This window comes from Eschrichtius robustus, chromosome 5 (assembly GCF_028021215.1).
Source record: "Eschrichtius robustus isolate mEscRob2 chromosome 5, mEscRob2.pri, whole genome shotgun sequence".
Taxonomy (NCBI): Eukaryota; Metazoa; Chordata; class Mammalia; order Artiodactyla; family Eschrichtiidae; genus Eschrichtius; species Eschrichtius robustus.
Window position 1 is genome coordinate 9,894,072 of NC_090828.1, and position 24,634 is coordinate 9,918,705.

The 24,634-nt window shown below is 40.9% G+C and overlaps 1 protein-coding gene across 1 annotated transcript in view; it reads left to right on the forward strand.

Annotated features, from left to right (window-relative positions):
* The window catches only part of DNER (delta/notch like EGF repeat containing), a 332,382-nt gene that overhangs the window by 171,693 nt on the left and 136,055 nt on the right, over positions 1-24,634 (forward strand). Inside the window, exon 6 of the mRNA XM_068543746.1 lies at positions 23,095-23,248. Within this exon, the coding sequence (XP_068399847.1) occupies positions 23,095-23,248 (154 nt within the window). The remainder of the gene's footprint in view (positions 1-23,094; positions 23,249-24,634) is intronic.

Genomic DNA, 24,634 nt, shown 5'->3' on the forward strand with positions numbered 1-24,634 from the left:
CATTTATTGTAAATTATTTAAAAAACTTGTGAATTATGTCCCAAAAGATAGATGTTTTGTCAAGTTTCTGTTTGGCATCAGCATTGCCCAGAAGGTTGAAATGTATCTCCCCATGCTAACAGACAGTTGTAGAGGCATTATTGGCTGGTGGCATTCCAAATACGTTAGGGTGAGGATTATATCACTGGTGACGTTTCTAGGGTCATAACATTTAAAGTGGAGGGTGATTTTAGAGGCCTCTTCACCTATTTTGTTTTAAACACCAGGAAACCGAGGTCTAAGGGAGATTTAAGCTATGTGCCCAAAGCCCAAGAGCTAATTCATAGTAGAGGCAGGACAAGAATGAAGGGAGATTTCTGGACTTTTGCTCCAGGGCTCCCCCTGCTGGGCAGTGTGGCCTCTAGCGGGACCTTCAGCATTTCAGTGTGAGTCTCAATGCCTGTTTAGCATCTTCAAGTAAAGTTTTACTGTTTACCGCAGGGAAGAATCAGGCATCATCAGGTTGAGATGATTTGACCTCATGACCTGTTGGTTCAGCACTTCTCCAAGTTTAATGTGCACATGTGGGAATTTTGTTAAAAGTGCAGATCTGGACCAGTGGGTCTGGGGTGGAGCCTGAGATGAGATGCCGCTAACCTTGTGAAATGCTACGGAAATCAACCAAGACATTAGAGGTCACTGCTCTCAAGACCTTCCAAAGAGACTTAGAAGATTCAGCAACCTGGGTCCCATGGTTTTCTTCGGCATAAAATACAATAGGAGAGTAAGCTCTCTGGGACTCTTATTCTAGAGCAAAGTTTGAGAAAATCCCGGTATGGGTGAGATGAGGAATGCAGGGAAAGAGAAAATCCCTACAGGTGTGGCAGGCAGCCTTTTACAAGTAGCCCCAAACCTGTTCTTTTAGATTACAACCCCCCACCTCCAGGTTTACAGAGGTGTAATTGACTTGTAACATTGCATTACTTTCAGGTATACAACGAAATGATCCGATATATGTATATATTGTGAAATGATCACCACAATAAGTTTAGTTACCATCCATCACCACATACATAGTTGCAATTTTTTTTCTTGTGATGAGAACTTCAAAGGTCTACTCTCTCAGAACTTTCAGACATAAAGCACGGTATTGTTAACTATAGTCACCATGCTGTACCTTACATCCCCAGGACTTATAAAGTTCCAGTTGGAAGATAAAAAAGTTCCAGGACTGTTTTTTGCAGCCCCTGATTTTACAATCTGTTCATTACACTCTCAGTCTTTACAAAGAGGACAGATACTCATTCTATAACTCTGTATTGGAGACAGATAACTATTATTCTTAGATTTTAATGACTAGCTTTTAGAATACAGAAATAAGGCTCTGACTAGACTTTTATTCCAGAGAGAAGAAAACCACCTCTTTGGAGCTTGGTGAGCTTGCTTTCCTTGTCTTTCCTCTCCCTGAGATGCTTATCCTTTTGTCCTGGTTTTCAGTCCATAAGTCAGTGAGCTGAGTGGAAGCCCCTGGGAATAACGCAGCTAAGCGGCTTTGCCCCCGGCGTCTGGTGGGGCTGCACAACACGCTCTTCTTCAGGGATCTGAGAACTGTCAGCCGCGCTTGCTCACAAAAAACGAGTTCATTCCACTTACCCTCTTGGAGAGTCATTTATTTCTCCCCATTTCCATCCCTCATCCAATGTTCTGTGAGCACCACTAAGGGTCAGACACAGAGCTTCACCCCAGCAAGACAGGGCGAGGAAAACCACCAGGGTCTCTGCTCTCTTGATGTCGAAAGTCAGAAAACTGGCTTTGGAAATCACTGAACTTGACCTTCCCCTGAGGCCCGAATCTCCTCTGAAACATTATCACCCTCCTCAGCCTCTAATTAAATATCTAGCCAGTGGCCATTTGAGGCAATTTGGCACTGCTTTCAGATTTTGAGGAGGAAAAAACCCTTTGAATGTTCCCCACCATGCTCTTAGTATGGCTTTAAAGTATGAATGGACTCATCTGTTTCCCCGAAGTCGAGGAAATTAGAGCTTCGGTTTGATTGTGGTGTTTGCCCCATTCCTTCTGTGACATCCTCTTGCGTTTCAAGAATCAGTGAGTGAGTTTGGTGAATGGCTCTGCAGTTTATCCTTCCCACTTGTGGAGTGTTAGGTGGTTTGGAGTGACAGTCACGTGTTAGGGGTTAGTGCAGCATAACTTTCCCCAAACCAGACAGAGGCACCAGAGAGCCCTGGGTGTATGTTACTAACGTGTCTTAATGGCACACGGAGTTAGGGGTTTCTACATGGTATTATTTGAAATCTCCTGGCCCTCCTGGCCCAAAATAGCTCCCCACTGGCCTCCCTTGTCCTTTTTCTTTAGATCTTGGCCCATTTTTCTACCTACCGAGTTACAGACTCACTTGAGGATTTGTCCACTGGATGCAACGTTTGTAGTTTTATGTACCAAACTAACCCAGTGGTTTTCTGACTTTTTGGTCTCGGGACTCCTTTCCATTCTTAGAAATTACCGAGGAACCCAAAGAGCTTTTGTTTATTGGGCTGTTTCTGTTGACATTTACTGCGTTAAATTAAAACTGAGGAATTAAAATATTTATTATTTCATTTAATTAATAGACCCATCACATGTTAACAAAAATAACACCTGTTTAATGAAAAGTAACTGTTTTCCAAAGCAAAAAAATTGAGTGAGAAGCGAGGCATTGTTTTTGTTTTTACAAGTCTCTTTACCGTCTGGCTTAAAAGAAGAAAAAAGCTGGAGTTTTCCATTTGCTTTTACATTCAGTCTATTGCAATGTGTTGTTTTGGTTGAAGTATAGGAAGAAAATTCAGTCTCACACAGATATTTAGTTGGAAAAAGGAGAAGTGTTTTGATATCCTTTTCAGATAAGTTTGGATATTTTTCTTTTTTAAAAAATAAATTTATTTATTTTATTTATTTATTTATTTGGCTGCATTGGGTCTTCGTCGATGCACGCAGGCTCTCTCTAGTTGCGGCGAGCCGGGGCTACTCTTCGTTGTGGCGCGTGGGCCTCTCAGTGCGCTGGCTTCTTTTGTTGTGGAGCGCGGGCTCTTGGCATGTGGGCTCAGTAGTTGTGGCACACAGGCATAGTTGCTCCGCAGCATGTGAGATCTTCCCTGACCAGGGCTCGAACCTTTGTCCCCTTCATTGGCAGGTGGATTCTTAACCTCTGCACCACCAGGGAAGCCCTGTGGATATTTTTCTTGAAAATACTTCAAAACTAGAGAAGTGACAGATTCTTAGAGGTTAATTTTATGTGGGATCTGGACCATATTAATGCTCTTGCTGTCTGTTACATTAAAATCCATTGGTATGTCTTGCCGTTTGGATCTTCTAACCATGAGTGATCTTTATAACATCACACATTGGTCATTTGGAAAATATTGGAGTTATACAGAGCTTCCGAATATTGACACATTTCATAATACAGGAACAAGAAATCACATCCGTGATTGATATCACCACCAGTCTCATCAGAAGAGTCTTTAAGAATTGGTAATCTGTCAAGCTTATAATGGAAGATAAATGTTTTCCAAAATTCTAATTTTTCCTTAAAAGTTCCAATTTTATCTCTGATAACAAAAACTATTGGTTGTTTTCCTTAAAGTGACTGGCTTGCTTTGTTCATTGGAGAGAAAATATCTGCCAGAGAGCCAAGTCTGCATAACAATACTTTGTCTGTTAGTCATTGTTTCAAGGATAAAAGGTTTTCCATGAAAAATGAGATAGTTAGGTCATGGCTATAACAATCCCACGAGTGTGTTTCCCGAGGCAGCTGCTGGGCATTTCTGGGCAGCAGGCGTGCTGCGTGCAGACCTTCCATTTCATGACAGGGAATGTTAAAAAAAGAGACGTGCATTCACCGTTGAGGTTTCATAAAATTTTAATTTTGATTGCCTCATCCAGGACATTCTAAGTGAGACTGGCTTTTTCCCCCCTCCCTGCAAAATGCCTGAAGATGCTGAAGATTCAGAGATCATTGCTGCAAAGACACGGCTTTGGCGTGTGGGAAGGTATCAGTGGTTTCTCACCATTGTGTTTGCATCAACAGAGTGAAAAAGGCACCCTGTGTTTTCCTATTATTATGAGATAGTTTTGACCTTGTGAACTCTGTCGACTGAAAAAAAAAATGCACAACGTGAGAGTTGTGAGTTAAGTTTTACTGGGGGCAAAATGAGGACTGTGGCCCGGAAGACAGCCTCTCAGAGAGCTCTGAGGAAGTGCTCCGAAGAGGTAGGGGAGAGGTCAGTAAATATGTGATTTTGGTGAAGGGGAATCTGTGCAATCAAGCACGTATTTTGGCAGAAGGTTGATGCTAGTCACGAGGACCACATGTCTCTGTTAATGATTTTAGTGCTTTTCTAGAGAAAAATTGGGCTCATAGAATCTTCTCCTGAAAATATCTGACTGTGAAGGCCTGTTGTGCCAGTTCTTCCCAGAGCACAGAGTGCCTCCTTCCTGATCTCCACCCCGAACTCCTTTCGGAGTGTGTTTTGAAGGTCAGTGGCGGCAGTGGTTAGTGACTTCATCCTTGTAGTGCCAGATGGCGAGTGACAAGTTTTAGTTGGCAACCCCCTGATAGGGTCTCGGGCCCCTTCTCCTGAGGTCCGGAAGCCACATTTTGAGAACCCTTGTCTGGTCCAAGCTTTCCCGCTAACTTTTTTCTCTGGACCTCCTTATTTGCTTTCTGCACTTCTAACTTATTTTTCTGAACACTCCAGTTTAGTTTGGGACAATTCTGTTTTTTCTCTTTGACCTTGAAAAGCACTTTGTAACTTTTGTCCCTCCTCCGTGGAGATGGCTTCTTTGTGACAACACTGGTTCAGTTTGCTCAGAGCCAATTTGACGAGTTCTCCGTCTTTGTCTGCTCCTTGACGTCCCTCCCCGCAACACCCACCCTGGGATCAGCAGTCCACTGTCCCCCGGGTCCCCAAGGCAGAGGCTCTTCTCTTTTCTCCTTCTCTCTTCTTCCTTCTATGCCAGCAGCCGGCAAAGAGCCACATCAAAAACAAATTGAACAGTCCCTAAAATTCTGTTAAAAAGATAAAGTGAAAGCTGGCTAATTAAAATAACAGAAATCTTCTAAAGTGGCTGAAACCAACCTTTCTGTTAAACACTGTGGCAAGCTTTATAGATAGTAAAGAGGATCAAGGAAATGGAGCGATTGTCTTTCTGAAAATTGACCTGCTCGCCTGGAGAGGAGAGGCTGCAGAATTCATGCCTGGATCTTGCGGTTGGGAGGACGGTGATGGTGGGGGGGTGGGGAGGCTGTATTACAGGGAGCAAGAAAAGCTTGGAGAACCGGCGTGCCTTGCCTTTTTGATAAGCTTGGCATTGAATGGCGGGGGAGAGAGTGGGATGGTATCCTGAGTGGGAAATTGAGTCAAAAGAAGAGTTTTTGCTTATAGAGTGGTGGATGCATTGAACTGGCATAGGCTGAAGGCAAGAAACGGACAGATGTGAGAGTAGGTAGGTGGGGTGTAATTAATGGGCGAAGGTCCTGGAGGAGATGGAATCAGGAGAGGTGTGGAGGGCTTCAGAAAAGTGAGTCAAGTGATGTCAGGTGCAGGCTTGACAGAGCTTTTAAAACAAGGTTTTATTTAATCGATGTGAAATTCATATAATATAAAATTAACCATTTTAATGTGAGCAATTGAGTGGCATTTAGTACATTCACAGTGTTTTTGCAACCAGGACTTTTATCTAGTTCCAGAACATTTTTATCACCCCAAAAGGAATGCTGTTCTCATTAAGCAGTCACTCTCCATTCCTTCCCCCACTCCCTGGCAATCTGCATTTTCTCTCTACGGATTTACCTATTCTTGATTTCATATAAATGGAATCATACAACATGTGACCGTTTGTGTGTGGCTTCTTTCACTGAGCATCATGTTTTCCAGTTCATCCGTGTTGTAGCATGTATCAGTACTTCATTCCTTTTTATGACTGCAAAATATTACATTGTATGGATATACCACAATTTATTTATCCAACTACCGTTGTTGGACATTTGGAACATTTCTGGCTTTTGGCTGTTGTGATTAGTGCCGCTATGAACGTGCATGTACAGGGATTTGCTTGAGTACCTGTTTTCAGTTCTTTTGGGTGTTTATCTAAGGAGTGGAATTGTTGGGTCGTATGGTAATTCTATGCTTAACTTTTGGAGGAACCACCAAACTGTTTTCCACAGTGGCCAAACCCCTTTACATTCTTACCAGCGATACACGAGGGCTTAAAGTTTTTCACATACTCACCAACACTTGCTATTTTCTGGTTTTTTAAAAAAATTAATCCTTGCCATCCTAGTGTGTGTGAAGTGGTAGCTCACTGTGTTTTTGATTTGCATTTTCCTAGTAACTAATGCTGTTGATAGAGTTTTTTAAAAAATCGTATTACGTGCTTTACGTCTTTGAAAAACATTTTTGATTTTTCCCATCAAAGCCGAATTCCAGTTATATCCCTTTGTGCAGGAGATTATAAGAGGCACAGTCTTGGTTACAGCAGAAGAGATAATTGCAGACATCATGTGGCCAAGTTCAGGAACAGCGGCCCCTGGGGATTCCGGATTGTTTTGCCTCTAGATTGGAGGCAGGTGATTCTGCTTGCCTGGGCCACCTTGAATACTGGTCTAGGCCAGGTCAGTGCTGGCATATCTGCTCAATCCCAGCTTATCATTGGCATGAACACCATTTAGAAGCTTGGTTTATTTCTAGGGAATGTGAGATAAAGCAGATTCAGAGAAGACCGTACCCTAATCTTGCCTCGACTGGAAACTGACCAGGAACCCACCATCTCCATGGGGAAGGGGTAGGACAGGCATTACCCCAACACCTGTCAGACTGTCATGAGCCATCGTATGGCTTTCTTCCCTCAGACTGCCTTTTCCTTGTACTCCAAGAATAGTCCCAAGAAACCTGGCCCAAACCTGTGTGTCTTTTACTCATCAGCAATGGGGAACTCATTCTGTGCTCAACTTCCTTTCACATAATGGGCTTTTGGAGGCTAAGATCAGCATTTAATTGAGCCACAAGCATGTGTCCCTTCCAAGTTCACACTGGAGGAGAATTTCTAGATCAATGATAATTCTGCAGTTACACAGGCTATCTCCAAGTCAGTAAAGGACGGAGAAACTGGCTTGGAAGGGAATGAGAGAACTCTCCCTGGAATACAACAGCTGCTCTGTATGGAGAAGCAGAACAAGTTTACTGCAGTCCCCTTGGGGTCATCTCTGCGCATGCAATCGACAGTCTTCTGTACGCCTGTGGTTGGTTTCCACACAGTTCTGGGCAGAAGATTTGAGCTGTGTCTTAGCCTCAGACAGAGGTGACTGTGTGTTATGTGCAGGGACATTTAGGGCTCCACTGTGGAGGGAGGGGTGCAGAGGATGCTAGTGTGATCATCTTCCAGGAGTCAGCAGAGGCCCCGGCAAATGTGGAAAGTTCCAGAGCTGTTCGGAATTCAAAGGTCATTATTATGCAGGACATCAGAACTGTCATTTACACATCTAGTTTTCACACGGTCACAACGTTTTGGCAGGAGACTGGGGAATACGAAGCACATGAACAGAGGAAATACCCATAGCAGCTTATACAATATTATTTATATTTTCTCAAAATAATCATGCACACGTGTTTAGGTCTATAGCTGTAGAAAAACTTAAAACATTTCACTTTTCTCCCTTCCTTCTATCTCCGCATTACAATTCAGTAAGTGTTTTCCCAGATTCACTGGTGTGTTTTTGGCTTGTCTTTCCTATTAACCTTTTCCATTTCTTTATATGCTTTCTTCGTTACATTTTATCTCTATTCTTTTCTTCGTTATTATCTGGTCTCAGTTTGATTTAGTATATGTTTCAGTGCTGGTAAGCAAAGTATATCAGGTAATCACCATCAAGTGGTGTCAGTAGCAGAGAATTGAACAAAGTCCTATAAATCAAGAAAACATTAAACATTGATGCAAGAGACATTAATGGTTAGTGGAAACTAACATATTAAAGGAATGGGTTATATGTCATGAAAGCACCTGCTGAAGTGATGAAAGCACAGTTTGCTGCAGAAGTTTTGTAGGGGTCTGGAATGGAAGATGCGTGGGGTTAGTTAGAACTTGGATTAGGTTAAGGAAGGGCTACTCCACAGGCCAGGGTCACAGACTGTGTGAACCTGTACTGGAATTTGGTCACCCTTCTTTTAGCTTGAATTGTTTTCATTGATTTTTAAACCAAAGTTTGTTCTTCTATTTTAAGGGTTTCTCCACACGTGGAAGATTTGGGGGATAAAAAAAAGATATCATATTGTGACGCCTAAAATCAGAAGCAGCACCCAAATTTGACTTTTGCCTGAGGGCTGTTTCAAGTTGCTAAAATAAGTAATACATTCTAATTTATTTTAGCAACTTCCTTATTTAGATTAGTGTAATATTATTCTTCTATTTCTATCATAAGGACAGTTCATTTTGCAATTTAATCAGAAATACTGCATTCCATTTAGCTTGGTTGAAATTCACCAGATGCTAATGAGACATCAGTTCCACTGCTGTTTCCTGGTAGGAAGGATCTTCCACTCATCATGTCCTGTGACATGACATTTTCCTCACTGGAATTTTTGGATGGAGATATTGAGGCTCTTGGGTTGACTTAATTTTAGTAAGGGTTGAAGTTTTAAAATTTTGTAGTACTTCCAAAGGTACTAGCATTTTAGTTTTGTTTAGATCATTGAGAAGCCTTTGGAGCCTTATTATTATTGCCATCTAGCTGGAGAGAGAATTCAAGGCTGCACCAAATATCTGTGTGCTTAAAGAGAGCACATGGTGTCTGTACCCGGTCCAGGCGATGTCAGTGTGGGCTTCCACGTTTGTATAGACCATTCTGATGAAGTGGGAGGCTTTGTGGCCCGGTGGAGGCCAGTGGACACGGGGCAGTTCAGGAGTCAAGATCTGACTCTGGCACTTACTCAAATGGCATCACTTAATTCCCTGGAGCCTCAGTATCCCCGTCCGATATTGGGAAACATGAAATGTCCATATCACAGGGCCGTGGCGCATGGGAGACCTTGGGCATACAGGCCTGTAGAGGTGCTGGAGAAAATCCTAATGGAATTTAAAATGGGATCCTATATGCGCAAGCATTTTGTAAAGTGCTTTGCAAATACAAGGTGACATGGTACCCAGACCATAAAAGTGGCATCTGTTGCCTCCATCGAGAGCCGCCTTCCTTTGGCCCTTGTTGCACTTGGCATTTCAACCCTGTTAGCCTTGGATGTCTCTGCTTCCCCTCATCCTCTTTTGAACTACCTGGGAATGCTTCTGGCCTATACAACAGATTTTAACTGACTTCAGCGGTAATCATTTGGGGCTAGACTCACGTTTAATTTCCTTCTCAGAGTTCTCATTTTAAAGGATAATTGTTGGGAGAAAGTTGATACTTAAGTTTTTGAATCCAAGTCACCAGCATATGCTCTACATACTAGTGTTTTCTGTTTTATTTTGTCTTTAAGATCTGTGCTGTGACAAGAGGGGTGCAGTTGACCACAGAAATGGGCAGTCAGCTGTTTGTTTTACTTCTTACCCATAGTTTCCAAGCGCTGCTTAGCTAAATGTATTTTTAATTTTGCAGTTAAAAAACAAAATTGTTGGCAAATACCAATTTTAGCCAGAAATACTCATGAGTGTATAGTTGTTGCCCAAGAGGAACCCTGATAAGAGGGTCTTCTAAAAAATAGCAAAACCATAGTTGCCAGCCAGCAGTAGTGGTAGGAGATACTTTTTTTTTTAAATAAGTAATTTAAATTTGTTTATTTTTATTTATTTATGGCTGTGTTGGGTCTTCGTTTCTGCGCGAGGGCTTTCTCTAGTTGCGGCACGCGGGGGCCACTCTTCATCGCGGTGCGCAGGTCTCTCACTATCGCGGCCTCTCTTGTTGCGGAGCATGGGCTCCAGACACGCAGGCTCAGTAATTGTGGCTCACGGGCCTAGTTGCTCCGCGGCATGTGGGATCCTCCCAGACCGGGGCTCGAACCCGTGTCCCCTGCTTCGGCAGGCAGATTCTCAACCACTGCGCCAGCAGGGAAGCCCCCTCTTTTTTTTTTTAATTATGAGGATTTTTACTTCTGAACTGAAATTTTTAAAAAATGCTTTAAAAAATAAAAGTATAGCTAGACATTGGTACAATTTAGTTGCCTATTCTGTTGGACAGAATACGGTGGGCTAGGAGTGTAGACTTAGTGTAAGATTCAAGGATATCTAGGGAGGTCCCTTCATCCCAAATTTCCTTGACACACCAGCCTGGCGGGGATGCCTGGAATCCTGGTGTTTGAGCTTAATTCCTCGTAATAAGGGCATGATTTCCTATTTAAATGCAAATGCCCCTAAATTGGTATCACATTACGGTACTATCTGTCATTAAAACTGGAATAACTTAGCTTAGTCAGGGGCTGATTTTAGTAGGAGAGAGAAGAGTAGGTAATTCTAGAATCCAGCTGGAGGTGTTGGGTCTGAGGGGGACCTGGGTTTGGGGAGGTGAGATTTGTCAGATTGGTCAGCAAATCAGAGTCTTGTGTTTGGTTTTCAATTCTTCCTAAGTTTAGAAACAGGGGAGCCTGGTGGCATTTGAGCCATACTTCTGAGACAGATGTTATGCCAAATAAACAAAACTAGTTTTATTTTAGAGGAGTCTGAGAAGCCTTAGAAGTGCTCATCCGATGCCATAAATGACCTTGAGCCCCATTCTGTAGCTAAAGCCTATTTATGCCGCTCTCAGAGAAGACAGGAATTTGGGCTAGCTCATGGAATTTTTTTCCTTTCCAACACAAGCATTTAAAAATTATAATTAGAGAAAACGATTTGAGATTGGCTTCTCCACTGGGGACTGTCCTGTATGACAGCACTGCTGGGTGTATCAGCCTTCATCAAGCCTGTGCACATGAACCAGGAAGTGAGATTAAGGTTCTTCCCAGCACTTGCATGAATCTGTGCTAGCCCAAGGATTTCCTGTGACATGGACATTTCATTACCACCCTCTGATGACGGCAGTCCTGAGGCTCTAGGGAATTAAGCATGCGATACCTTTCTTTTTCCAATAAAGAACCTAAACCTGATATCCTATTCTAAGAGTCATAAATGAATTAGAAAAGAAACTTCAAGCATCAAAATGGTTCAAATATAATACACTAACCAAGAAATTGTTGAAAGGATGTTATAAGCAGTGGTAGTGTCTTACATTAAAAATTTGTATGCAGATTTTCTCTGATTCAGAATTGGAGGATTAAATTATCACCCAAAAGAAATCGCTTCATGAGAATATTATAGATTAATAAAAACTGTTTGAGCAAGCAAGCAAGCAAGCAAGATTCACCTTGCCTGTGAACTTAGCTAATTCTTTTGCCACCCCTGGGTTAGATCGTTTGATGAGTTTCTTTTGGAAGTTGTTAGAATGATTCTTTTCTAATTATCCTGGAGAAACACATCTATTAGATATAACCTGCCTTTCGTTCAATGTTAAAATCATGAAAGCAGCAAACATTTAGTGAGATAATATTTAATTAAAATGAATGATAGGACCTTCCCACATCTGCTGGTGTTACTTCAATTTGTGTGAGTGTAAATTCAATAAAGAAGAACATCCATCAGATCAGGGACTCTATATAAATGAAATCATTCACAATAAGATGAAGAAATAGTTTTTTCCCGTTCAATACTGAAGAAATATTTTTAGTTAAATGCCACGGTGTGGTGTCAGGGATCATATAATCAAGACAGACCTCTTGGAATTTAGGCTATGATACCAATAACATTAATAAGAAGAATCTTGATTCATGTGTATATTCTCATTTCAGTAGGAGAGCAAGGGGCTGAAGAATTGCATTCACCCTCCATAAGGAAGGCTGAACTGATCCTTTATACCAACTCTGCTGTGGTTTACTTTTTTGTTTATTTGCAGTCTCTCTCTTTGGGTTGGCTTTGTGACTATCCACAAAAGTACTTAAACAATAAAATAACCTATTAAGAGGAAAATAGATCTGAAGACCAAGGCAAAGGAGAATTCTAGGTCCAAGAGGAAAGTAAACATAAGTTAAAGTTATAAATGTACAGAGGAAGGCTCACGTACTGGCTAAAGATAGGAATTGGGGATGCATGTTGGGTTAGCCGTGGCCCATGAGCGTAATAGACCATGTATGTGAAGGAGCCCAAAGGGAATGAGGATAAACAGGAAACAGGGATGGAAGATGGAGGGAAGAAAGAAGAAAGAGAAACCACACACGAGAGAGACGTTCTGGTAGAGGAGCCATTGAATGAGTGTCCCTCAGGTGGAGTTCTTCAGGTTTGTCTCCCCATTTTGGGGTCTAGAGTGTCACATGGTGACAGAGGTCTTGAGAACTCTATGGGTTATACCCAAAAGAACAAAAACTGTCACTCAGGAATGATCTATGGCTAGACCCAGAGCAATCAGAATGTTTGAACAGTCAGGGCAGGGAGCTGGGGGTTCTCTATAGGGATCAGGTGCTGTACCTTTTACCTGGACCAGGTGCAAGTGCACCTCCTGCCTGGTCTCCACATCCATTTGGGCACTTTACCTTCCCTGTCTCCAAGATTTGTAAAGGGCCAGTGCAATCTTCATGGGCAAAAAGAGATTGAGGGTTTTGATGATCTTACCCAAGCCTAATGTCTAATCTCTACCTATATATCCTGGTCCCTGAATCTAGCTGGTAATTTGATTTGCTGATTTTCATCACCTGACTCAAACAGGAACTGGGAAGAGGGACCAGTCAACCACTTACTCCTCCTGTGTCACTGATACAGTCATTTTATCTGTAAGTGACTGTGCTGAACCCCTTTGTTATTGGATAGGTGTTCTTGAATATCTGTTTTATCATTGTAGATCTTACAACAGTTAACATTTTAAAGCCAACACATAAATAAAGGAATCTCTGGTTATAGCACATCTCCTTTCATTTTCTCCTATTATTACCTGAGGTCCAATAGGAGACAAAGTCATAAATAATGTAAATTTCTTGCCCAAGATCAAAGAGATGGAAGAACTAGGAATAGGATCTCAATAGGCAATGTAGTATTTTTTTCTTAGTAAGCTACATGGTCGTCCGTGGTTCACTTTGACCGTAGTTTCTTTTACATAAAGGGGAGATCCTGGAATCAGATTTCCTGGGTTCACATTTTAACTCTTCAGTTTACTAGCTGGAAGAACATGGTCCATTTACTCACCCTCTCTGTGCCTCAGTTTCCCCAAACATAAAATTGGAATAACAGTAACAATGAGGGTAACTGCATCTTGCAAAGCCCTTAGGACAGTGACTTGTGTCTTTATAAGAAGAGGAGATTAGGACACAGACATAAACAGAGGGAAGATCATGTGAAGACACAGAGAACAGAGGGCCATCTATAAGCCAAGGAGAGAGGCCTTCAAAGAAACCAACCTTAGCGACACCTTAATCTTGGATTTCCCAGCCTCCAGAATTGTGAGAAAATAAATTTCTGTTGTTTAGGCCACCCAGCCTGTGGTATTCAATACTTTGTTATGGCACCCCTGGCAACCTAATAGGGAGAACAGGAAAGAAACCCACTAGGCGGTTGTTAGCACCCCAGTGTGGCATGGAATCGCTTGGCGGAGGACAGTGGGGATTTATGGCTTATTTGGGACTGAAACCCAGGTCCATCCGATCTAAGAGCTGAAGAGGCCTTTGGAGGTCAGCCCCTTCAGATTCCCACTCGGTGCATAAACGCTGCCCTCATCCCCTTTCTCAGAATGTCGTCTGAACTCTGCCCCTCATTCTTTGTAATTTAATTTCTCGCATTTCTCAATATGTTAAATTGTAAAAATGTCTTTACAATGAGACCAAATCTGCCTCCCTCTGCCTCTGACTAGCAGTGTGAGGTTGAGCAAACTGCTTAAATTCTCCAGTCTGTTTCCTCATTGGTGAAATAGAAAAATAATACCGATCTTGCAAGACTGTTGGGAGGATTAAGTGAATCCTTACAGGGTACTTGGCATATGGTGGGGGCTTTCTTCAGTAAATGATGGTTTTGACCCCTGCCCTGTCCCCACTGGCTTTCCATCTTTGGAAAAAGCTCTCAGTGGTTTATCATCTTTGCTTTACATTTCAAAATATAATTCGTGGTGAGTTTTCCTTCTGAGGGAACTTGAAGAAGACGTTGGGAAAGATCTCTATTCTTCAAAGAATTCTTCTCATCAATAATTTATACATCAAAATGTCCATTTTATTAAAGCTTTTTCTTTATCATTTTCTTTTGATGTAGCAAAGGAAATAACTAGAAGGCTAAGTTGATTTTTAAAATAAGAAAGTAGAATGGTGTATCATTTACTTGTGGGATCAGGCTAATTTTTTTTCAGGGAAGTTCAATAAAAGATGAGTTTTTAATGACATCCATCTTTTTAAAAGTCAAATATTACTTTTGTTAGTGGATTAGGACGTTGCAGCAAATAAATGCACAGATGTCGGTGAACTGGAGATCGAGACTGATTACGTGGAAATCTTATGCCTAATTACAGCCACACTCAGAGTGCTGAGAACACATAAGTTGCAGGGATAAGGTTGGAAACTGCTCGTGAACATCTTCATTCTGCCAACCCATACATCCAATTTTAGGAAGAAAATCTTTTACAGAATTTCCCGAAAGACATTTACTTTCTTCTCCCTTGAGCAGTCAAGCAAACTACAAAGTCCTTTGGAAGGAAAGAGTATGGCTGTCTCATTCATTATTGTTTCTGTCATTTAGAGTTTAATGTTTAAGCCAAAGAAACGAGTTCTAGGAATTCATGAATGTCACGTCTTGCCTTCAATGTTTAGATGATCTGCATGTTTCTAAGCTTACTTGAAAAAAAATAAGCTACTACATTTGAAATTAATGAACCCGAATAGAAGAGCAATAGCATATCTAAGACTAATGGGAAAATAAGATTATGAGCTATAAGCAATGGGAGTATGTTGTTTAAGTTAAATGTGAATGATAGAACAGTGAGACCCAGCCAATGGACAAGAATTTTAAAAATGTAATTCATGACGAGTTTTCCTTTGAGATGGTTCACTGTGTTCCCAGCAAGAGGCAACAGTTTGTCTCTGTGGCTGGGCTCCAGGTGTTCTTGTGTGGCCTGGGCTCAGGACAAGGCATTTATAAGGACTTTTACATCATAAATAGAATTCCCAGATAGTCTCTTAAGTTTTATGTTAAAATAATCCTTTCTGTCTCTTGAAATAACTAAATCTGGGCTTAGTTAAAGGCTGAATTCTACATGTCTAAGAGAACTTGCTAGACTGATCTTCTGACCCTTTAGTTACAGGCCACCTGTGTTTAATGACATGAAAATGTGCGCTATGGTCACTGCTTTTTATCAAGGTTTTAGTGTTTGTCAACTATGTAATTTCAGACCTGAATGACCACCTGCTGTGGTCCCTGGAGCTGGAATAATAAGCTCTTGGCTTAGAACGACAAGGATGAGGCTTCTGTGGCCTCCATCTCCACGGATTCAGGGTCAGTGCAGTTGGCATGATGGGACAGCTCAGGTTAGAATCTGACTAATGCTTCATTGTTTCATGAGTTAGACAGGATTCATTGCCTTCCTTCCCTGAAGTCCTCTTAGAGCAATATAATCACTCTGTCAGGGGGCTACAGAAAGCCCTTACTGGGGGGGATCATCTTCACGGACAATTGCTCCTCCATTAACTGGGAGCAAAAAAGATTCCAGAGCTTTGCAACGTTAGGAAACAGACTCTACTTCTTGACCCTACCGTGTGTGACCCTGGACTACTAGTTTAGAGAGGTCTTCTGAATGTTTCCCCGTAGGCTCTGTAAGCAGGAATTCTCTCCCAGCTGTGGCCTGGGCTGGCTGTGCCCTGCTCATGACCCTGGCATGCTGGGCAAGCTGAGAGGTGGCCACGCCTTCCTTTGGCCTAGGAACGGTTGAGCCTTCTCTTCAAGAAAACTGGACTGTTCAGAGGGAAATATGCTCAGTTATGTGATTCATATTGTCCACAGGAGAAGATATGTCAGTCCCTTAGGGCAAGCAGAGCTTTTCCTGGCACTTGGACGTGAAATGAATTTCCGTAGTGGGACTTCATGTACGGGGACCCGGTGATGTGCACACAGTGTTCTCCACAACATCCCTGCAGTAAATGCAATAGCACATCCCGCAGGGAGGAGCTGGACACAGGATGCCGAAATGTGATTCTAACGTTTCAGAGTTTTATCTTTCCTTTCCTGGGATTTAGCCAGACTCTTAAAATAAAAACAACGAATTTTTTATTATGGGAAATTTCTACATGCATAAAAATAGAGAGAGTCACTTGGCAAACTACCATGTCTGCATCGCCTAGTTTCAGCAATTATCGACTCATTAGCCAGAGTTTTGACCTTGCAGATGTTCAGACATTTAGCTATGAATCGCCCAGATGCTGTTTGGAATCAGGCTGATCCCTGACGGAAGTTGAAGTTGGCTTTGAGGGTCTGTTAGGTAGGAGTGGCTTAAATCATCTCTTTTCCATTTTCAGAGGTTTTGGTTTGGAATTGTCCTCCTAATCCTTGTTCCAGCATCCCCTTTAGCATGAAGATGTGGATGAAGAATGTATAAGTGGCTCTGATTCTAATAAATCACAAGATCATCGTAGATAGACAAGGAAGTAGGAGAAGAGGACCCTTACCCTGTACAGAACTCTCATGCAAGTCTACCTTTAAGGAGCAGACTATAAAGTCAGCTTTATTCAGTGAACACTCAAATGTCTATTATGTATGCGGACATCAAGGACCTCCAATTCTGGTGAAGAATCGCCCAAAATTTCCAAGTCTGTCCATGAGTGATTAGGCATTTTATGTACAAGAGATACATTCAGCCACCAGGAAGGAGGTTTTTACTCTGTTTTGACACATTATTTGAATAGATTTGGTATTTTTCTTAAGGCTGAAGGAAATTAGGATCAGTGAACCCAAAGAACAGTCAATTTTGCTGATAGGGAAGACAGCCAGACAGCAAGGGAGGAGGTGGAAAAACTACGGAAATCTGGAGCTGGAAATAAATTACTACTGTCATTGGGGGTCATTTTAGAGTAAGGGTGAAGGACGTCCCCACATGGGTCTGTGGTACCCATAGATCATCACGGTGATGATAGGATGATATGCAGCTGTGAGTGGAAAAGGACTTGGATGATATTGTTTTAAGCCTTGACCTTACACTTGCCAACTGGGACACCTTATACAATTTATCTGACCTGTCTTTCGAGTCTGTTCTCAACTCCTAAAATGGATCTGGGAATACCCACCTGACAGATGTGGTGAAGATTAAAGAGATAATTCAATGTGAGCAAGCTCTATAAACAATGAGCTTCAGTGTCTAGTTGGCTGAGTTTTTTATGTTCACTGATGTCACTGGGACACCAAAAAGAGATGTGTATTTTCTGTGTACTTTGTTTAAGGGAGAAAGTAAACAAGAATTGCTAAATTCTGACTCTGAAAGAGAAAAATAAAGCTCCTCAAAAAGCTTCTCTCTCTGGTCTTCCCTGGTGGCGCAGTGGTTAAGAGTCCTCCTGCCAATGCAGGGGACATGGGTTCAATCCCTGGTCCGGGAAGATCCCACATGCCGTGGAGCAACTAAGCCCACGTGCCACAACTACTGAGCCTGTGCTCTAGAGCCTGCAAGCCGTAACTACTGAGCCCGTGTGCCACAGCTACTGAAGCCTGCATGCCTAGAGCCTGGGATCTGCAACGAGAGAAGCCACCGCAGTGAGAAGCTTGCACACTGCAACGAAGAGTAGCCCTCACTCACCGCAACTAGAGAAAGCCCATGCACAGCAACGAAGACCCAGCACAGCCAAAAAAATAAAAACAAAAAAACCCTTTCTGTCGCTGGGATGATTTGTTCATGACAAGTAGGCTTTACTGAGAGGTGAAAATTGCAGAGGATGAGACAGAAAAGTAAGCTGGGGCCAGATTGCCAGTGACCTGTGTGCCATGCTGGGGAATTTAGATTTATTTATTCAAACATCTGGCTCTTTATTCTGTAAAGTATTGAAATATAAAAATACAAGAAAATAAGTTAGAGTCAGAGAAAATTTAAATTAAAAAGTGATATCCTAGTTGGAAAGAGGAAACAGTCATATAGGTCACAGAGCCCTAGAGTGTTGTTAAAACTGAACTTCAAGTAGACTCTGAGCGTATGGCAGCCAAATCAAAAAGGAAAAAAAAAATGAGCAGTCACATAATCTCCATCACTCATGAGGACAAAACATCAGTTCTTATGACTAGTAAAACTTTTAAATGAGTGAATTTTCTTGGGAAGGAATTTATAAATGAGGTAGAAAATGATGCATGGCATATATGCTCTTGCCAACGTCCTCATGGTAAACGCAGTAGTAGATTTTAAAGGGACGTTTCTTATAGGACCCTTCTCTTCCCCTTCCCTACTTAATATTCCCCACAACATTTATCACCGTATTTATTATTAATCATTTCGTTTGTCAGTCACTCCCACTAGAATATAATCTCCATGAGAGAGTCTTGTTCACTTTTGTGTCCCCAGAACAGTGCCTGGCTCTTCATAAGTGCTCAATATATATGGGTGAGTAAGTGAACGCAGGTATGACTGAAATTTTTTTAAGCTAGAACTTTTCAAAGTAAGCTTCCTACCACTGTGTGAGAAAGTTTCATTACTGTACAAATGGAATATTTGACTTCAAGCTATTGAGAAAAACTGAGATTCTGCCTTGGTTTTTAAAATTAATCTCTGAGGGTCATTTTTCATTTTACTTGAAAAAATATTTTTACCTATAAATATACGATAATTTTGCAAGGAAATCCCTGTCTATAACTTAGCTATGCTACTGATTTTAACTAAGTCCATTTTGTCTCTTCCGCCAGTGAACTCAGTCGGACATAGGTTAGTGCTATCATAGTCAGTGGGTTAAACTCAAGGTTGATAGAACAGTTTATACATCAGTGATCAAACACAGTTTTTTTTTTGTTTTTACAATAAATACGCTAAAAACATAGTTTCCTAATAAATATCTATGGCCCCTTACAAGTCAAAGTCTTGAAGCTATTTAAAAATCCTTTTAATATTATAAGAAAGCTCTTCATTCTTAGAAAGTAGACTTTGGAAGAAATCTAACTTTATGGACAGCGTGACACATAATACGCAAAGATTTAACTAAAATTTTATGGTCAAGAGTCTGTAAACGTTTGTTAATCTTCTGCCTCATCCATCAGTCAAAGTTTTAGAATCAATTCAGTGCTTTGCTTGGTCAAAAGCAATTGTTTCAACAATTTCTTAAGGTTTCTTTCAAGCTTCCTGCTTAAAACAAAATGCACGGCTTTCATTTTATCTTTCAAGTCATTCAAGTACACTTCAATTAAAAAAAAAAGTATATATATATATAAAAATTCAATCAATGCTAACTGAAAGACTTTTGATTTGGGGCGTTTAATAATTTATTTTCACAAGCAGCATATTTTCCATGGAACTTGCCAGATGAATTATATGCAAAATGTATCCCCCAAATGACCAGAGAAATTTATCTGAAAAATGGAATGACTGGATACAAACCAAGTAATTGTTAGTGGACAGCTGCCAAAAATAGTCACATGGAGTAATTTATTATGATGCTGAGGCCCGGTTTGGAATTGTGCCTGCAGGGTATGCACAGCTTTTACATTCAAAGGCGGTCACAACTCTGCAGATGCACAAGGGGCTCCAGACAGCCTCTTGCAAATATCAGCGTTGTGCACCGTTGGCCATTTGAGCAAGGACAAGATTTTCCTTAGAAGAGAGATCTATTTTTTAATTTTTTAATTTTTATTTATTTATTTTTATTTTTTCATCGAAGTATAGTTGAGTTACAGTGTTGTGTTAGTTCTGGTGTACAGCAGTGATTCAGCTATACATATATGTATATGCATATTCTTTTTCATATTCTTTTCCATTATGGTTTATTATAAGACATTGAATATACTTCCCTGTGCTATACAGTAGGCCCTTGTTTATATATAGTAGTTTGTATCTGCTAATCTCAAACTCCTAATTTATCCCTTCCCCACCCCCTTTTCCCTTTGGTGACCATAAGTTTGTTTTCTATGTCTGTGAGTCTGTTTCTGTTTGGTAAATAAGTTTGCATGTATCCTATTTTAGATTCTACATATAAGTGATATCATATGGTAGTTGTCTTTATTTTTCTGACTTACTTCACTCAGGATGACAATCTCTAGGTCCATCCATGTTGCTGCAATGACATTATTTTGTTCTTTTTTATGGCTGAATAATATTCCATTGTATATATGTACCACATCTTCTTTATTCATCTGTTGATGGACATTTTAAGTTGTTTCCATGTCTTGGCTATTGGAAATAGTGCTGCCCTGAACATTGGGGTGCATGTATCTTTTCAAATTAGAGTTTTCTACAGATATATGCCCAGGAATGGGATTGCTGGATCATATGGCAACTCTATTTTTAGTTTTTTGAGGAACCTCCATACTGTTTTCCATAGTGGCTGCACCAATGTACATTCCCACCAACAGTGTAGGAGGGTTCCCTTTTCTCCACATCCTCTCCAGCATTTGTTATTTGTAGACTTTTTAATGATGGCCATTCTGACCAGAGTGATATAATACCTCTTTGTAATTTTGATTTGCATTTCTCTAATAATTAGCGATGTTGAACATCTTTTCATTTGCCTATTGGCCATCTGTATATCTTCTTTGGAGAAGCATCTATTTAGGTAGAAGACAGAAAAGGAGTTTTCTAATTACAAGGCTGCCTTTCTAATAGTCCTTAATGAGCTTTTCCCAGCTTTCAACTACAAAGTCTATACAAACACACAAAAGGGGAAAAAACTCACAGCATCAAGAAAAAAACAGATAAGAAGTCAACTATTGCTAGAATGCAGAGGGAACTTCCGTTTGCCACAAGGAGGTATGAGATGATAGAAACAGAAGGCAGAAAATTTACCTCTAACTTAAGTAGAAAAAAGCCATTGCTTTTATTCCAGTTGTTCTAGTTTCTAAGATATAATTGAAGAGTGTGTCCTTAAACTAAAGAGGACTTGATTGTGCAGTTCACAAGGATGTGTCATATTCTCTTAACAACAACAACTTCAACTAACAAAAGAAAGACACCTACATAAAATCTGGCTGTTTTGGTTGAGCTAAATGTCCTGTTTGGCTGTCTGGCTCCTTGGTTGGTTGCTGAGGTCAGAGTTCCATCCACTCCTGGTTTAGTCGCTTGTGACGAGGGGCATCCTCTTATGGTGTAAACTATGATGTCACCATGCAAGGGACAGTTTTTCTTAGAAAAGGAGTCTGTGGGTTAGGGCAAGTTAGATGGAAGCCATAGAAATATAACTACAAATAGAATGCAGCCATAAAACAATTTTACCTAATGACCTCTGTGGGTTTTCCTTCCAGGAATGTAAGGAGTCAGTAGTAGGGAATTTAAACATTCAATTCACATACTGATAGGTTAGAGATAAAAAAGATAGTTTTTAAAAATAGAAGCTAAAATGGCATTTGATAAAATTTGATCATCGTTCCAAGCATTCTACTTAGTGATAAATTCTACAAACCTCCCTTTGAAAGAAAAATTATTCTGGATGTGCCACCAATGTAACCATGAGGACTAGAGAAAAGAAGGTGACATTATCATGATTTGCAGTTGATGTTCCCTTTTTTTTGGTGGTGGGGGCTTGTTTTATCTGGAAAACTCAAGAGAGTCAACTAAAACCTCTGACCTGTAATGAGAGCTCAGGGTGATGACAGGTAACATAACGTTAGCACTTTACATGTCAGTAATAATCGCTAGCAAGTATGATGGGGTATTACAAGAAAGGGGTGAGGAAAGGATCTCATTAGCAATAGCTACAAAGAAATCTAAATATTCAGGAGTAAATTAATCAAGAAATGGACAAGAAGTGTAAAAGTTGATTAAGAAACAAAAAAAAATTAAAGAGAAGAAGACAACCCTTTTGTTTTTTAAGAGAAAAGATGTTGTGTAGTGCTTGGTGGGGGTGGGTGGGTACGGGGTGGGATCCTGAGTTAACAATACCTGGAGGAGCTCAGAGAGTCTCTGTAAGATCAAGGGCAGGAGGCTGGGTCCCCCACCCCCTCCAGAGGGAGGGAAGTAGGCAGGGCTGGGAGAGGCTGTGGGCGGGGCTTTGAAACACCTGCCTGATGTGTGGGGCTTGGGGAGAGCTGGGAAAGGTGCTTTGGTCTGTTTTGTTTTTATTTTGTTTTTTTTATTTTTTTAAATTTTTTAAATTAAAAAAATTTTTTTATGCAGTAAGTTTTATTTATGCCATTCTCCTTTGCTTCCTCCTCTCCATTCTTCATGAGAATCTGCAGTCACATCTACACAGGGCTTTGGAGCCAGATCTGTGTTTTTTTTAGATGTATCACCACCCTCAGGCCAGCATTAGGAAGAGAGCAGGAAGGCTCAGTTTTATTTGGATTTTACAACTGCCTCAGAAATGAAGCTTCCAGTCAAATGCAGTTCTCTGGGTCTGAGTTATGGTCTTTTACTAGTATAACAAACCAAACAAAATGGTCCTTTTTATTTTCCCTTACACTCAGGTCATCTGCGTGGCTGCACGCTGAGCCTCATTTACAGAGTGGTTTGGTAAATTCTCTCAGTGATCTGGAAGGGTGGGCCCCGTGCCACGTTTCATGATGCTTTTGTCGCAAGCACTATCTATGCTGAAGGATTTCATTTGGAGTGACATCTAATTTAATGACTGTAGCTCAATATATCTGCTCTAGCGTAATTCTCATTTCCATGTCAGGTCAGCGAAACTTTATTTTTTGCTTAAAATAATTATTCTTTCCATTTATGGTTTAGGAAGGTTGAAAACCATTGAGATACATATCAATAAAAAACATGTTTGAAATTAAACTGTAAAGAAATAGACTGTTTTTTTTAAAGCTGTGATTTTAATCAGATCATGATATAAGTGATACGATTAAAATACTTAGTGTTGGTATAATTATAAAAATAAGTGGTACGTTTGAACTTTGAGTTTCACAGTCAACGCACACACTTTAGGGGACTCAAGTAACATACACCGTATGTTTGTGTTTTAGGCAACTTTTTCGTGTAACTGTGCTGATCAGTACACGGGTACTTACTGTGAAGAATTTGACGCCTGCCAGAGGAAACCCTGCCAGAACAATGCGAGCTGTGTTGATGCGAATGAAAAGCAAGATGGGGGCAACTTCACCTGTGTTTGCGTTGCTGGTAAGGTTTCCATAGTTAATAGTTACTGTGTGTCTCTCTGTAGAATAGACACTTATTAATTAAGGGTGGTTAAGCATACATTGTTGGACAGATGACTTTAAGGTCTCATTTGGTTCCATCAGCCCATGCTGATGGGAATGGAGGAAGGAAGTTCCTATGGGGATAAACATCACGTTCTTTGGCTGGCTTTCTGACATTAGGATGCTTCTGTCTTAGCATTCCACCATTTTTGTTCTGGAGTAATGATATTCCTGGTCAAATAGAGGCCTGGATGTTTCAAAGACAGTTCTGCAAATATGTACTGAGTGTGGGCTGGCGCTGTGCTGAGTGATTATGCTAAGTAACTTAAGAAGAATTTAGGCTAAACTATGCAGGCTGTTAGGTAATGCCACCCAATCTTCTCATTTGTGTTCATTTCCTTGTGTTCATGTATGTTCATTAGTCCAAGTTCTTGGAACACCATCCTGCACGATGGGCCAAGTCTTTAATATTCCTTGGTTAGTATGGGGGATTCATTGATCCCACATGAGACTTTCAGATCCTCGGAGCACAAAGGGTGACTCTTAGGGGAGGGCAGTGGACAACAGACTTCTATTCTCTGGCAATCATCGTATTGACTTACTGCTCAGCCAACTCGCTTATAAACCCTCAAGGAGCAGGAATGGCATTTTATTGGTGAACATTTTGATACAGCTGTTTTGATGCAGCTTAAAAGCAAACACCAAATTACTCCTTTTTTATCATCAATAACGTGGAAAACTGACATCATCTTTCTTTTTCCATCTCATCCTGTTGCCAACACCTGCCACTGCGCAGGGATTCAGGGTGACGTCGGAGCTGGGGATGGAGAGAGGGGTGGAGTGAAGTGGTAGTTGGGGTGATTAAGTGCTCATTGTAAGAAGCAAGGCCCATCCATGCAGAAATTCATAAACAAAAAAGTGAAAGTCCTTCACTCATCTTTCCCAGCCCAAACTCTATAATAAGGGTAGGTTAGCAGTTTGGTATGTTTTTTCCAGACCAGTGTGTGTGTGTGTGTGTGTGTGTGTGTGTGTGTATTTCCCTTGCAGATCAGATGATTAAGTACTTTTCTATATATTTTTAAAAAGTGATCATAGTATACATACGGCTCTACAACTTACTTTTTTCAGTGTATATTTACCAGTGGATCATAAATATCCTTCCGTGTCAGTACATATGGGGCTACCTTATTCATTTTAACAATTTCATAGCACATCTCCTAAATTTGTATCTCCAGGTGAAACTGCTGCCTACTTGCCATCTCCATTCAGATGTTCCAGGCCACCTTAAGCTCAGTTATTCCAAAACTGAGCTCATCACACCCCCAGCTCCACACAGCTCAGCTTCTGGTGTTCCATCTATTTCTAC